General features: G+C 34.8%; 1 protein-coding gene across 1 annotated transcript; it reads left to right on the forward strand.

Moving 5' to 3' along the window:
- Positions 1-6,884: 6,884 nt before the first annotated feature.
- Positions 6,885-7,592, forward strand: LOC116129004. Its single transcript, XM_031414741.1, has 2 exons — positions 6,885-6,996; positions 7,177-7,592. Exons 1-2 carry the CDS (start codon positions 6,885-6,887, stop codon positions 7,590-7,592), a joined length of 528 nt encoding a protein of 175 aa, XP_031270601.1.
- The last annotated feature ends 10,374 nt before the right edge of the window (positions 7,593-17,966 follow it).

The following is a 17,966-nucleotide window of genomic DNA, read 5'->3' on the forward strand; positions in this document are numbered from 1 at the left end:
TTTGAATGTCAAAGGATTTATACGTTGTACCTATTATGGTAATGTTTTTTACAAACTGTTAGATATTAATCTATTGATATATTGTATCTGGTCTCTTTGATTTGCTTTCAGTTGATGCTTCTTAATGTGAACGTATATGTTGTATATGTTCATTTTTTTTGTTATGTGAAGTTAATAGAAAACATTCAAGGTATTATGTCAATATGAAGTGATTGATATGTTGTACTATTGCAAAAATTGTTAATTTTTTTTGTTATGTGAAGTTAATAGAAATAATTCAAGGTATTTATGCAAATATGAAGTTATTGATATGTTGTACTATTGCAAAAATTGAATGTTTAGTGATTCATACATTGAATTGTTGAAATTAATGCACTTTGTATACATATAAATATAATTATGTAATCAATATTAGATTCATAGATAATCGTTTTTTTTTTTCTTTTCCTAGTCGTTTAGTCTTATTATTTTATACATGATCTGTAGAACAAACTAAAAATTGTTCTTCGTAGCTACAATATATCTGCTAGTAAAGGTAATGTAATGGTCTTAATTCTTTTAACAATTTAATACTTAAATGTTACATGTATTACTTTTTATAATTGCGATATACCCAACAATTTATAGATGATTGTTATATGCTTCTCATTCCTGTCCATGTGTTGTAAATATCTTTTGTTTTTATTTGATGTAGGTGTATACAATTGGCGAAGATAATTTGAACTTTATAATTATAATATTGTTCTTCTTACAGGTAATGAAGCTTTTTTATTTTTTTATTTTTTTCGCTTTTGTATTTGTATAATATTGTATTCAGTGATTTTCTGTAATGGTGATAGAATTATGTTGGTTAGATTGTAGGATTCTAATATGTTCACCAATATATGAAAATATTAAATAAACTCGACTACTATTCTTCTATAGAATTGTAGTAAACCATTTACCGAACTATAATTTTTGTTTTCTATTGTAATAGATTTGTTAATTAACATTTTCAATTCCCACCCATTGATTTGGTGTGTTATTGTTTTTTGATATGCTGGATGCTGAAAAATGTATTAGATCGTTAGAATTGTGTTAAGGTAGTACTGACCTATGATTTATATATAACTAGTGTATATTATTATTCTGTATTGTTTGCCAAACGATAATGTATAATATAACCATGTAATAATCATCTATGTAACATAGGTATTTAAGGGGGTGTTTGTCTAAGCTTATAAGCTAGTCAAACTTGCTTATAAGCTCTAAAATTAAGCTGACCTATTTGTTTATAATTTTTTTGAGCTTATAAGCTAAAAAAAATAAGTTAGGGGGGAGGTACTTTTTTTTTTTTGGCTTATAAGCATTTTGCTTATAAGCTAATTTGACCAAATATATTACCACATTATCCTTGTTTAATTTTAAAATTCTATATTATGCCATTGTTTAATGTAGTACCTTTTTTAGTAATTTTATAATAAAATGTACTTATAAGCCATATTTTACCAAACACGTCAATTACTTATCAGTCACTTATAAGTACTTTAACCAAACACGTAATTGCTTAAAATTTCAAATGCTTATAAGTTAAAATTAGCTTATAAGTATTTATTGCTTATAAGCTAATTTTCATAAGCTCAGACAAACACCCCCTAAATAACATGAACGTGATTTTATATTACTATTATGTAAATTTATTTTTATAATTATGCCGAACCATAATACAAAAATCTAGCAATGTCATAAGCTTTTGCCGAACCAAATTTTTTCCAATTGTAAAAGACATGATGTATGTTCGCTTTCTTAACTTTATTATATTATTATTAGTATGGGTGTATAATTGTGTTATAAAAGAAAAAGCAGTGAATATTAAATTGTTAGAGTCTAATTTTGTTTGGTGATGTGGAAAAGCATAGTATGGAAACTGCTGAAGGAGTTTCAACAAGTGTACAATTATATTTGGAGACGATACAAAGTTACAAATTGGAATTTGATTCTGGAAACATAACTGCTGGTGAATTGAGAAGAAGAGTATGCAAGGAAATTAGGAAATTGAGAATGATTGTATTGAAACAACAAAGAGCTACAAAAGTTGCTAAAACTAAAACTGGGGATAGTATGAATCACAAAATGTCTGGATCGAAGAGAAAAAGAGGTAATTCATAAATCATTACATAAATCAATTATTGTTTTCCTATCCCTTTTGTAATAGTATGACAATTGTATTATTGTTATTTTCAATTTCAGGAAACGTATCGAATAATCAAACAGAACCTATGTTGGAATCAAAAGTAGGTTCGCAAATTTGTTAGGCCCTTATGAAAATAATGATCACATATACAAGGAAAATAGAAAATACAGAATGTCTTTATTAAAAAGAAAGAGAGGTCAAAAAAATCATGTTGTTATATAATCATGTCTCTTCATTTTCTTGAGAAATCCAACTGACTGTATATAAAATTTTGCAAGTGTTGGTCATTATGTAAGAAAAAAATCTAAATCAACGCTTACTCCTTCAGAAATATATGTGATAGTAAGTTATAAACTTCAGACATATATTTACATAACAAATTATTACAGTTTGTTCATTTGTGTAACAATGTCATTATCTTTGATATTTGTTTAAAATTAGTGTTATTTCTGTTGTCAATGGATTTGGAACCGTTGAACTTTGGTGTACCATCTTACAATTGCAAGCATTACAGAGCAATCATGTGGTATGAAGAAAGGAATATTAAGAGTAGAAAGATAACTTCTCCTATATTTTTGTTATGCTTTATGGATGGAAAAATTGAGTTACCATTGTTGAAAGAACCACCTGAACTGTTGAAATGATTATTGGATGTAAGCAGTGGTTATAAAGGGAAAACATTTAGAAACAAGATAAGAATATACAACTCGATATTCTCATTTACATCAATGGGGGGGGGGGGGGGGGGGGGGGGGGGGGGGGGGGGGGCGCATTGATACTAATATCAATAGAAATACTGGTCCATATATTTTTAGACTTTGTGGGCACAATTATCACCGTATAGGGACATTGCTTCCACCTATTGGAAAGAAACCTACTTTTGCATTTACATTTATGATGCACAATGTGAAACCAGTCACAGATTGAATTGTATGGGAAGGAAAACAACTTACAATAGTGTTGTCATGAAATTCATTGAGGAATTGCAATTGATGCTTGATAGGAACAATGAGTTGGTTAAAAGTTTTCGGTTTGCCAAGGACTATATTGAATCAAATAATATTCTTGAACTCCACTTGCAATTTATAATTCATAGAGAAAAAGATGGAAGACAATATAATTTGCCAACTGCATCTGAAATTGCAGGAATAATTGTTGGTGATATTGGACTATCAGATGTTAAAAAGGACGTTATTGTTTATCATTCAAAGAATGGTTTACAGAGAATTACTAACTTACATCCCAATTTTATAGCATTAAGTTATCCAATTTTGTTTCCACATGGAGAGGACGGATATAGGATCGACATTAAGCATATAGAATCAGGTGACAAAGAAACTTCTACAAGGCATAGACTAACTATGAGACAATTTTATGCCTTTCAATTGCAGTATATATTAAATAAAGGGCACACTTTGATGAAATCTGGCAGGTTATTGCAACAATATATTGTAGATGCATATATGGCTATTGAAGAGGAAAGGTTTTGTTGGATAAGAAATAATCAAAAAAAATTAAGAAGTGATTTGTACAGTGGATTGATGGATGCTACTTCAAAAGGTGATGTTAATGCAGAGAATATAGGAAAGTCTACTCCTCTCAAACTAGCAGCCCATGATATCGTGTTCAGAATTATCAAGATGCTATGGCAATTTGCAGATATCATGGATATCCTGATATTTTTTTTAACATTCACATGTGATCCAAAGTGGTCGATAATACAATATATACAGAATGCTATTGGTCAATGTGATGAAAAAGGGAGAGTAACTGCAATTTGCAGAGTGTTCGAGATGAAATTGCTTGCGCTTATGAAAGAAATAAAGAATGATAAATATTTTGGTGAAACTCTGGCAAGTAAGTACTGTTAAGAATAATATGTACATTTTATTTTAAACTATTTGTTCATTTGTGATTTATAATATGAAATTACAATATATCAACAATTACTAACAATATTGTACTATATTTCCCAGTTATTTATACTATTGAGTTCCAGAAAAGAGGTCTCCCTCATGCACATGTATTGATTTTCCTCTACCATGAATATAAGAATCTGATGAGAATCCAAGCCCATTGTGTTCTTTAAATGTGCAAGAATGTTCATGAAGATTCAAGAAGCCTAAGCCTTACAAAGAGGACAACATTCGGTCCAAGCACTCAAGGAAGCTCACAAACTTGTCCAAGATGTGTTAAGGGTCCAAGACATGGCACAAGCCCTTTTTTGTAGCCCAAGCCGTGGAGATCAAGTGGAGAGGAGCTTAATTGGTCCAAGCCCAATTTGTGGATGCTATTTGGTTCAATTGGTGAAGGAAAATCAAGAAAATTGCAATTAGGGACATAGATCCTTAATTTAAGGAGTGGTTGTCCTTTGCATTAAATGAGTATGGTTTGTATTTTTGTAATTGCATGGTGGAGAATTATCCCTTAATATTTTGTGTAAGATTTTGTAATATTTATGTAATATTTGTTAGGGCAACTCTCATGTTTTATAAAGCCTATTTAAAGGCCACTCTTTCATAATATGAATTAGACAATGAATATTGCATGAATAGTGTTTTCCTTGGAGAATTGTTTTTCTCTTTGAATTCCTTTACCCAAGTTTCAGCCAAGCTTGGTGATGGATTGAATTCTCAAGCTGGTGGAGTTTCTTTAGGCTTGAATGATCCTTGGCCATCTTTCTTGTAAGTTATTTCCATTTGGTTACCATTCATCTCAATTTCGGGTTTGGCTTGTTTTGTTTGTGATTCAATTTGTGTTGATTGAGAATAGATAAAACTATTGTTCTAAAGTTGTCATAAGGGTTGTGTGTGCTTGTGGAGTGTTGGCCGGATTTGTGCTAGGGTGTTGCAAGTGAATCCTAGCTTAGGTTGAGTTGAAATTTGTTGAAATAAGGTGATATATGAATTGAGGAATGAATTCATATCAGAATCCTTCGCCGTTGAAGATTGACATGATGATATCTATTGAATAACCAGATAAAGAAAACAATCCTCTTGCTTATGTAGCTATTGGGAACTACAATATCCATGGTCCATGTGGAAATTTAAATACAAATTCACCCTACATAGAGAAAAAGAAATGCAAAAAACATTTTCCGAATAAATTTGTGAATGCAATGACTGTAGATGATGAAGGGTACCTAGTATATAGAAGGTGAGATACTGGAGCATTTATTAAGAAAAAAAGTGTCAAAATCGACAACCGCTTTGTTGTTCCCTATAATAGAAACCTGACAGTCAAGTACGATGGTCACATAAATGTTGAGATCTGTAACTAGCATAGATCAATCAAGTATCTATCCAAGTATGTCAACAAAGGACCCGACAGAATTACAGTTTCTATGGAGGTTACAAAAAATACCCAAGGGAATTCTAGATGCACGAATATTACAGAGGAGGATGAAATTAAAGCTTATGTTGATTGCAGGTATGTATATAGAAGTATAAAATATAATGTTATCATAATATTTGTCATGATTTGTTGTGAATATAACATTGAAAAATCCAATTACTACGTCTACAGATATATCTCTGCCATGGAAGCTGGCTAGAGGAGATATCAATTTGATATGTACTATAGAGAACCAGATGTTGAAAGGCTTCCTTTCCACTTGACAGATGTCTTCGATCCATATCAGAATTTAGTAAAATATTTGGAGAGCAACGTTGTTACTCAAACAAAATTAACAAAGTGGATGAAATGTAATCAAGAATATGAAGAGGAAAGATCATTGACTTATTCTGAGTTCCCAACACAATGGGTTTGGAATGAAAAAGAAAGGAGATGGAGTCAACAGGAAGGTGAAAGATGTATTGGAAAAATTTACTTTGCATTTCCAGGTAGCAGTGAGAAATATTATTTGCAGATGTTGCTAAATTTGGTTAGAAGAGCAACATCATTTGAGAATATTAGAATTGTTAATGGAAGAATACATCCTACATTCAAAGATGCATGTTATGCATTAGGCTTGCTGGATGATGACAGAGAATGGAATGATTGTCTGGCTAAAGCATCAATATGGGCTACTGGAACATAGTTATGACAGCTATTTGTAACAATTCTTTTATTTAATGAAGTCATAAACCCAACAGAATTATGACGAGCAAATGTAGATCAACTATCTGAAGACATCGCATATAATCTCAGGAAAAAAACAAGAATGAGAATGACAAGATACAGTAGGGAACAGTTACACAATCATGCATTGACTGAGATTGAAGACTTCATTAAGAAAAAAGGGAAAACAATGGTTGATTTTCATGGACTGCCAATTCCAAATCGCCCTGAATTTGAAAATACGCAGAATAAGTTGATTACTGAGGAGTTGAATTACGATATTGACAGCAACAAAATCCTACACAATGATTTATACAGTGGTCTAAACAATGGACAAAGAGGCATTTACAATTCAATCATTGATTCAGTTTATAATGAAAGAGGAATGCCATTTTTGTTTACGGGCATATTAGAATAGGCAAAACATTCGTATGGTCAATAATAATAGCAAAATTGTTGTCTAAAGGTAAAATTGTTCTCGCTGTTGCTATGTCAAGAATTGTTGCCTTACTATTACTAGGAGGAAGAATAGCCCAATCATGTTTCAGCATACCTTTAGATATAACTAAAGAGAGTACATGTGATTAAAAAAAGGACGCAATTGGCAAAATTGATTTTGAAAGCATCTTTGATAATTTGGGGTGAAGCACTGATGACAAATAGGTATTGCTTTGAAGCACTTAATAGATCTTTGAGGGACATTTTGTCTGATGAAGATCTGTCAAATGCTGATAGAATATTTGGAGGCATAACTGTTGCACTAGGTGAAGACTTCAAACATATTTTACCAGTTATACCAAAGGGGAAAAAATATGATGTGATGCAAGCATGTTTATCTTCATTGAAGCTAACATAAAATATGAGATTGAAAAAGAATTTCCAAAGCAATGAAGAATTGGATGAGTTGACTACTTTTGACAGATGGTTTCTATAAATTGGTGAAGGAACAGGAGTAATAGAAGATGAAAGTTTTATAGAAATTCCTGAAGATTTGAAACTTTCTCAACATAGCAATCCAAAAGAAAGAATTGTGAATGTTGCTCTATCGAATCTATCTGCTGAGATAGGCAATGTTGATTATATAAAAGAGAGGGCAATATTGATAGCCAGAAATGATACAGCACATGAATTGAATGACTACATTATTCAAAAATTGCAATCAGAAACAAAGACCTATCACAGTTCAAACAGCACTTGCAAAGCAGGAGGGACTTCAACTGATGATGATATTCTACATCCAATAGAGTTCTTTAACTCTTTGATGTGCTCTAGTATGCCAAAACATGAATTGCAATTAAAAACTAGAGTTCCAATTATGTTGCTACGAAATCTGAATCAATTAGATGCTCAATGGGACTAGATTGATTGTAACTCATCTAGGGAAGTGGTGCACAAAGCAACAATTATTACAAGGTCAAACATTGGTGATAATGTTATGATTCTTAGAATAACAAAATGTCCAATGTAGATATGAAATGGCCCTTCAGACTGAAGAGAAGGCAATTACCAATTGCAATTAGCTTTTGCATGACTCTAAACAAAAGCCAGGGTCAATCACTTAAAACGGTGGGATTATACATAAAACATCAAGTATTTGTTAGAGTAGATGCCCTAGAGCCAATCAATTATTGTAGAATTGACCATTTGTAATAATGTTCATTAATCAATAAAAGGCATTTTATTCTATATCGCGTAAATCATTATTATTGCAATATGTATTGATATATATCCTTAGAATGGTAGAACCGTGACGAGGGTATCAAGTGTTTCAAATCTTGATAGTGAGAACCCTATGAGCACATATGGTGGCCATTCTAGAAACGTCCGTAGCCCCAGTATTATTCTGAACTAAGGGCACAGATAATACGGTAAGGCTATCATAGTGTTGAACGACCCTGTCGAAAGGCAGTGACTGATCTCACTTGTCAAGGTTGTTTGGTGACAACCTGGTGCAACACATGGGTGCTTGTTGTAGGCGGATATACCGCAGCAAGTTCACTAGACTGACCCACCAGAGGATTCCATATGGATGGTAACCCCAGTGTCTATGGAACAAATCCTCTAACGAATGGTGGTGTATGTGATCCTTAGACTTGAGATCACCGGAGCACCTTGTGCACTGATTGGTGTAGTTTGACACTGGCCTAACGCAGTTCTTTTCAGAGCTATCAATACGGTAGTGATTGGCTGCATCAAGGATTGTATCAAGACTATGGTGGATAGATAGAGGATTCATCATTCTCGGGTACGGGAAAAGTTATCTCATGGCGCAATTCAGTATATGGCAATACACTAAAACTGTGGCCACAGTGGGATTGAGTTGTTGCTCTATCCAAATTATAATACAGGTCATTGGTCCAGAAACTGAATACATAATATCGAGAGTAACTGAAGGTTGACACTATTTCTATGCCTTTGTCTCGTCGAGATAACGTATGATGAAATGATCAAATTGTACAGTAACCATATCGTTGACAGGTAGCTACTTTGCTGAATCCGAATCTATCGGGTGGCCATGATGCCTTGCTAGGGGTCAATCTTGGTCTGTGTATTAGTGAGACGATTAATTGGTGTTAATCGCAATACTATACACTACCGGTATAATGAGGAGCCTATGGGTCACACACATAGAAGATAATTTAAGACTAAAGAAGAAAGAAGGACGTTTTCGTCTTTTTAGGTGAAAGGGTATTTTGGTAATTTCACAGTGTAATTAAATTTGCTGAGGTCGTAGCCTTTATTTAATTTGTTAGAAAAAATTAAATAAGTGAGATTACATTTAAATATGTGTTCGCATATATTTAAATAAATTATCATTATTGTTAAATGTTAATATATATATATTAAATATATATTAATTGATTTTAATTGAAGATAATGATGAAATAAAATAAATATCTAATTGGGAGTGTTTGGTAACATGGGGTGTTTGGGTTGGAGCCCAAACCTATTCCCTATGGGAATAGAGCAATTGAAATTTGACTATAAAATAAAAGGTTTTAGTTGGAAAATTAGAGAGAGGCTTTTCATTCATTCATTCATTCATTGAAAAAGAGAGTACACAGCCCCAAAACACTCTCACTCTCACGCCAGTTTTGCTTTTGCAAAGAATCAAAGTTTTCTTTGATTTTCTTCTTTGTTTTTAAGGCTAAGGAGGATCTAGCAAATCCCTCCTTAGTTCTTTGCGATTGTCTTCGTGTGGACTATGTCGGTTTGATCCTACACTTGGGTCGGTAGCAAAACACGTTCAGAGACAAAGTTGGAGGAGCCTCCAAATGTGCGTATGGTTTTCTAAACTCATGATTAATATTTCTGCAAATTCTTATTAAGATAAAACTGTAAAATTATACCCTTGATCTTGGCTCTTTGGGAACGATCCTTGTGTTATGTTTTTTTTGTTTTCCGCTGCGTACATGGACCGTTTCCTAATAGTATTTACCCATGGACAATTATATGTTGCCCTATCAACAGTAACTTCAAGAAAAGGTATCAAGATCTCATTAGGCCAACAGCAAGATGTGTAAGGAATCGATATACCCAACGCAGCGGAAATATAAAAATTAAAGGACAAATCGATTCCCTTAATGCCCAAAATCAGAGTACAGATTATATAGTTTATATGTTAAATCAAAAATTCTACAATAATATGAATGATCAAAGTAAAGATTAGAGTTTATACGCTCGTTTGGAGGATTCGCTACCGATTTAAAATAAAATTGAACCAACGGTAATCCACACAAAGATAACCCGAAGAGCTAAATAGGGATTTGCTACATCCTCTTTAGCTTCAATAACCAAATTGAATCAAAGAAAACTTTGATTCAATAAACCAAGGGCGGAGTGAGAGTAGAGAGAAAATGGGAGAGAAGGCTGCCTCCTTTCAATGATTGAATAATCACACAAATGAAAAATTCATTTTTTTCTCTCAATACACATGCACTTATATAGTGCATGTGTAAAACCCTATTCCTATGAAGAATAGGCTTGGGCTTCAGCCCAAACTAGCGCTTTTATCCAAACACTCCCAATTTGTATTTTATTTTAATTATTATTATTCTAATTAAAATCAATTAATATATTTATAAAATATATTAATATTTAATAATAATAATAATAATTCATCTAAATATATGGGTACATATATTTAAATATAATCTCACTTATTTAATTTTAACATCAAATTAAATATCGAAAATTTAACCGCACTATGAGATTACCAAAATACCATTTTGTCCTAAAAGACAAAAACACCCCTTGTACAAACTGATTCTTAAATTATCTTCTATGTGTGTAACCCGTAGGCTTCTCATCATACTGGTAGTGAGTAGTATCGCGATTAACATCAATTAATCGTCTCACTATACACAAACTAAGATTGGCCCCTAGCAAGGCATCATGGCCACCTGATAGATTCGGATTCAGCGAAATTGCTACCTGTCAACGATATGGTTACCGTGCAATCAAATCCTTTCATCATCTGTTATCTCATTGAGACTAAGGTACAGAAATAGTGTCAACCTCAGTTACTCTTGATATGTTTGTATTCAGTTACTGGACCAATGACCAGAATAATAAATTAGATTGAGCAACAACTCAATCCCACTGTGGTCACAGTTTTAGTGTCATTGCCATTTACTAAATTGTGCCGTGAGATAACTTCTCCTGTACCTAGGAATGATGAATCCTCTGTTGATCCACCATAGTCTTGATACACTCCTCGATGCAGCCAATCACTACCATATTGACAGCTTTGAATAGAACTGCGTTGGGCTAGTGTCAAACTACACCAATCGATGCACAGGGCACTCGGTGGTCTCAGGTCTAAGGATCACATGCACTTCCATTCATTAGAGGATTTGTTCCATAGACACTGGGGTTACCATCTATATGGAATCCTCTAGTTGATCAATTCAGTAAACTTGCCTACAACAAGCACCTATGTGCTGCACCAGGTTGTCAGCAAACAACCTTGACAAGTGAGATCAGTCACTACCTTTCGACAAGGTCGTTCAACACTATGATAGCCTTACCATATTATTTGTGCCCTTGGTCAAAATAATACTAAGGCTATTGACGTTTCTATAATGGCTACCATATGTGCTCATAGGGTTCTCACTATCAAAATTTGAAACACTTGATACCCTCGTCACGATTCTACCATTCTAAGGACATATATCAATACATATAGATATGATTTACATGATATAGAATAAATTGCCTTTTATTGATCAATGAACATTATTGCAAAGAGTCAATTCTATAATAATTGATTGGCTCTAGGGCACCTACTCTAACAATCTCTCACTTGTACTATAGCCAATCATTCATGTATTTAATACCAAATGACCTCAAGTGTTGCTCATGCTTCTGCTTCGACAAAGGTTTTGTTAGTGGATCGGCAAGATTGTCATTAGTATGCACTTTACTGATCTGCACATCTTTCTTCTCAACCATTTCTCTGATAAGATGAAATCATCCGAGTATATGTCTAGACTTTTGGTGAGACTGTGGCTCCTTAGCTTGAGCTATTGCTCTATTGTTTTCACAATAGACATATATTAGATCAACAATCGTGGAGACCACACCAAGTTCGGTGATAAACTTCTTAATCTAGACTGGCTCCTTGGCCACATCAGATAATGCAATATACTCAGCCTCTGTTGTAGAATCTACTACATTGCTTTGCTTAGAGCTCTTCTAGCTCACTGCGCCCCCATTGAGACAAAATACAAACCCAGATTGCAAATGATAATCATCTTTGTTTGTTTGGAAACTAGCATCACTACTTCCTCTTACAGTGAGCTCATCTTCCCCTCCATAAACCAAGAACATATCTTTAGTCCTCTTCAGGCAGTTAAGAATGTTCTTGACAGCCATCCAGTGATACTCACCTGGATCCGATTGATATCTACTACAAGTGCTTAATGCACATGAGACATCAATTCAAGTACATAGCATGGCATACATGATAGATCCAACTGCCGATGCATATGGGATCATATTCATCCTATCTCTCTCATTTGGTGTTTTAGGACACATATCCTTAGAGAGATAGACACCATGTGACATTGGAAGAAACCCCTTCTTGGATTCTTCCATACTAAATCTCTTCAGTACTTTGTCAATATATTTGCTCTGACTTAGGCCAAGCAACCTATGCGATCTATCACGATAGATCTTTATTCCGAGGATGTAGGCTACTTCTCCTAAGTCCTTCATGGAGAAGCACTTGGATAACCAAGTCTTTACCGATTACAAGTTTGGTATATCATTCCCGATTAGAAGTATGTCATCGACATACAACACTAGGAATGCCACTGTGCTCCCACTCACCTTCTTGTAAACACAAGGCTCATCTTCTTGATGAAACCGAATTCTTTTACGGCTTCATCGAAATGAATGTTCCAGCTCCTTGAAGCTTGCTTGAGTCCATAAATGGACCTCTTCAACTTGCATACCTTGTTCGCTTGCCCATCAAGAATGAAACCATCGGGTTGTGTCATATACACATCCTTTTCAAGGTTTCCATTTAGGAAAGCTGTTTTGACATCCATTTGTCAAATCTCACAGTCATGATATGTAGAAATCGCAAACATAATCCGGATGGATTTAATCATGGCAACTGGCGAAAAGGTTTTTTTATAGTCAATACCATAAATTTGTTTGAAACCTTTGGCAACCAGTCATGCCTTATATGTATGCACCTTGCCATCCATGTCAGTCTTCTTTTTAAAGACCTATTTACACCCTATGGGTTTTACCCCTTCAGATGGATCCACCAGAGACCACACTTGGTTCTGGTACATAGAGTCCATCTCAAATTTCATAGCTTTAAGCCATCTAACAAAATCTGGATCTGATATAGCGTCTTCGTAGATTCTGAGTTCATTGCCTTGGTAGACCAGTACGTCACCATGTTGAGTCACGAGATAACCATATCTCTCAGGCTCACGACGTACTCTTGCAGATCTACATAGCTCCTGTACTACCTGAGGTGGTTCACTTTGATCCACAAATTATGGAGTAACTTCCTCGCGATGTTCAACCACCTCATGTGGCACATCTTCGCGTCCTTCATCTAATGTATCTTGTGGTACTAGAATTTCATCGAGTTCTACTTTTCTTCCACTAGAACTTCTTAGAAAGAAATTCTTTTTCTAGGAAGACACTAGTACGAGCGACAACAATTCTACGCTCTTTTGGGTGCTAGAAATAGTATCCTTTGGTCTCCTTAGGATACCCCACAAATATACATTTGCAGGATTTCGAGCCCAACTTGTTCAAAGTCAATTTCTTGACATAAGCTTCATAACCCCAAATCCTTAGATAAGACAAGTTGGGCTTTCACCCACTCCATAGTTCGTATGGAGTCCTATCTACAGACTCTGATGGCACACGGTTCAGTACATGAGTCACGGACTCTAGGGCATAACCCTAGAATGATGCAAGTAGATCACTAAAACTCATCATGGACCTAACCATATCAAGTAAGGTCTTATTCCTCCTTTCAAACACTCCATTATGTTAGGGTGTGTACAGATAAGTGAATTATGATACTATCTCACATTCCTTAAAGTATTCAGAAAACCCTAAGCTTTAGTATTCACCTCCTCGATCCTACCGAAGAGCTTTAATACTTTTGCCCAACATATCATGTACTTCATTCCTGAATTCTTTGAATTTGTCAAAGGCTTCAAATTTATGTCTCATAAGATAGATATAACCATATCTACTGAAATTATCAGTAAATGTAATGAAGTATGAATATCCACCTCTGGCTTCAACTGTTAGTGGACCACATACATCACTATGGATTATGTCTAACAGTTCAGTAGCCCTTTCACTTTGTCCTATGAAAGGAGACTTGGTCATCTTGCCTAAAAGGCATGATTCGCATGCCTCAAATGACTGGAAGTCAAAAGGGTCCAAAACTCCATCCCTTTGAAGTTTTCCAATACGAGTCTGGTTAACATGACCCAATCTATAATGCTAGAGGTATGTCTAGTTTCGATCGCTATGTTTAGCTCTCTTGGTTTCAACATTGAGAATATCTTTATTGTTTAAATTAGGAACATATAACCCATTATATAACCTTGCAATTCTAAATAGAATACCATTCAAACTAAAGGACAACAATCCATTAGAAATCTCAAAATGATACCCTATATTATCCAAAACAGATACTGAAATAATATTTCTGGAAATAGAAGGTACGTAATAACAGTTATGAAGTTCCAACAACAAGCTCAAAGGCAAAGATAAACAATAAGTTCCTATAACCAATGTAGCCACATATGCTCCATTTCCAACTCATAGGTCCACTTCTCCCTTGGCGAGCGATCTACTCTGCCTTAGGCCATGCACATTAGTGCAAATGTGAGTACCACATCCTGTGTCAATGACCTAAGATGTTGAAGGAGAGAAGTTAATCTCAATCATGAACATACTTGAAGTCAAAGCCTCTGACTTCTTCTTGCTTGCGAGGAAAGCCTTGCAGTGCTTTCTCTAGTGGCCAGGCTTGCCATAATAGAAGCAAATTACTTTCTCGCCCTTCCCAATGCCACTCTCAAGCTTAAGAGCATCCTGTCATTTGAGCTTATTCTTGGGTTTGGCCTTGGCCTTTCCCTTGCCTTTACCCTTTCCTTTACTGGCAGCAACCAGTAAAACAGGCTTGGACCTTTTCATGTCCTGCTCTGCAGTCCTCAGCATGTTTGGAAGCTCTAACAGGGATTTCACCACTGTGTTCATGTTGAAGTTCATTATGAATGGTGCAAAAGAATCAGGTAATGATTGCAGAATTAAATCCACTTTTAATTCTGCATCCAACCCAAAACCCAAAGTCTCAAGCCTCTCCATGTGCTCGATCATTTTGAGCACATGAGGGCCAACTTCGGCTCCCTCAGTCATAAGGCTCCTAAACAGCTCACTTGACACCTTGTACCTCTTATGTCGAGTTTTTCCTTCGAAAAACTCCTTGAGGTACAGAATAATGGTAGCAGCGTCCATACTCTCATGTTGCTTTCGCAGCTCAGATGTCATCGATGCTAACATAAGGCATTGAACGCCATCATATCATCAAGGAATTTTTGATAAATATCCTTTACTTCCTGAGTGACATTAGGACCAAGCTCAGCCATGTATGGCTTATCAAGGATATACAACTTCTTTTTGGACTTCAGTATAATCCGAAGATTATGATACTGATCTGAGAAATTGGATCCATCCAGCATGTATTCTTTCTCGATTATCGGTCATAGGTTCATAATGCTCATTTTGGTGAATCTACAATTACAAAAAAGTAAAAGTCATTATAATGTTCATTAACGTTTAATATGGTCTTTTATTAAAATGCTCCCACTATTTTCCTTAAGTCAATAGCCCTCACTATTAACTCGGGAAAGCCCGTTGGCTTTCCTGGTGGACTGAGATCTCATCTAGCCCATTTCAAACCGTCGTTTTGGCGAACAAGCCAAAATGGGTTGATTAGGTAAGCCAACAAACTTAATCCACACCAATTGATGGCTCCCACTATCAGCCTCAAATGTGAAGCAAGCCAACAAGCCAATCACATAATCCAACGGCCTAGCCATCGTCCTCAAGTGTGATTCCCAGTATTAGTAGAGTGGACACTACATGTCTCCACGTACACAACATGTGTACTTCTCTACTATGCCTATGACATGTTTATCAACATTCGCTTTGGCAAACAAGCAAAACTGTCATTTTAAGTCGACCCATTACCATTAAGGAAAACTCCAATGAACTTTAACCTCCCACTGGTAGAAGTGTACCCTTCGCTTTGGCAAACAAGGTTTTGACAAACAATGGTTTGATTAAACCCATGGTGATGGAAGGCTTACGTGACTTAATATACTTTATTTGAGGGTTTTTATTTTATGTCTTACTAGATTATTATCTTTGTTAGAATGACATTTATTGGCATGTTCTTGAACATTCAACCTTAGCATGCATTCTAAACAAAAATATAAATGTGCCAATACATGGCCCAACTAAAACCGATTTCCTTGAGCCTAGAGGAATCGGTGGGTCACTTAGGGGTCTTATAACAAATATCTTGAGTCTTCAAGTATGATTACCTCGTCCTTGCTTCGTCTTCAAGTAAAACATCATACTAAATTTATAATGAAATTAATCTTAAACTAATTTTACATTAATAAATTTAGAAACCTCAATTTACATTCGTGGGGAATGAGATGAGAAGAGAACATACATTGAGAAAGGGAAAGAGGTAGGGCACGCAATCCCTATTTAAATATTGCAATCATACATACCCAAAAATACTTTAAAACATTCACCATAAGTCTAAGACTCATGTACCGAGCACCATGCAACATTCAAACCAGTACATTGCATACATTCAAAAACATCAATTTTTGAATTAGGTGGGTGAAATTATTAAATTACCCTCTTAAATGTGCAGAATGGTTTTTGGCTTTAAAGGTTCTAAAAATTGTAGTTTGGTCCCTTCGCAAAAAACACAAAATGGGACAGCAACTTTATTGTCGCGGCGAAGTTTTATTTCGCCACGGCAGGACAAAATTTCAAGAAAACTCTAAAAATTCCAGAGAGATTCTTGCCACAGCGAAGTTTTATTTAGCTGCGGTAAGATCCTCTTTTCCGGCACGATGCCGCGGCGAAGTTTTATTTCGCCGTGACGAGATTCACTATTTCGCATCTTGCTGCGGTGAAGTGTTATCCGCAAATCAATGAATCATACAATTCGCGTTTTTGCATTTTGTGTAATGACGTGTATCCAAATCAAATCGAATGCACAAGCATTCGATCAAGACACCAACCAACCAATATAATATCCATCAACACATTATTAAATCAATTGATCAATCGAATCACTAATTTAAAAACAGATTTTGCAGATTTAACAAAATAACATGTTATCAATCAATACATGTTATAAATCTCAGATTTAACTGTATAATCTAGTACCCTAGGCTCTTATACCACTGTAAGGAATCGATATACCCAACGCAGCAGTAATATAATCTAGTACCCTAGGCTCTGATTAGAGTTCATACGCACGTTTGGAGGCTCCTTCAAACTTGTCTCTGACTGGGATTCGCTACCGATTCAAAATAGAATCGAACCAGCGGTAATACACATGAAGATAACCCGAAGAGCTAAAGAGGGATTTGCTACATCCTCTTTAGCTTCAAGAACCAAATTGAATCAAAGAAAACTTTGATTCAATAAACCAAGGGCGGAGTGAGAGTAGAGAGAAAATGGGAGAGAAGGCTGCCTCCTTTCAATGATTGAATAATCACACAAATGAAAAATTCATTTTTTTCTCTCAATACACATGCACTTATATAGTGCATGTGTAAAACCCTATTCCTATGAAGAATAGACTTGGGCTCCAACCCAAACTAGCCCTTATGTCCAAACACTCCCAATTTGTATTTTATTTTAATTATTATTATTCTAATCAAAATCAATTAATATATTTATAAAATATATTAACATTTAATAATAATAATAATTCATCTAAATATATGGTTACATATATTTAAATATAATCTCACTTATTTAATTTTAACATCAAATTAAATATAGGCAACAACCTCAGCAAATTTAATTGCACTGTTTGATTACCAAAATACCATTTCACCTTAAAAGACAAAAACGCCCCTTGCACAAACTGATTCTTAAATCATCTTCAATGTGTGTGACCCATACGCTTCTTATCACACTGACAATG

This window comes from Pistacia vera, unplaced genomic scaffold (assembly GCF_008641045.1).
Source record: "Pistacia vera cultivar Batoury unplaced genomic scaffold, PisVer_v2 Contig206, whole genome shotgun sequence".
Taxonomy (NCBI): domain Eukaryota; kingdom Viridiplantae; phylum Streptophyta; class Magnoliopsida; order Sapindales; family Anacardiaceae; genus Pistacia; species Pistacia vera.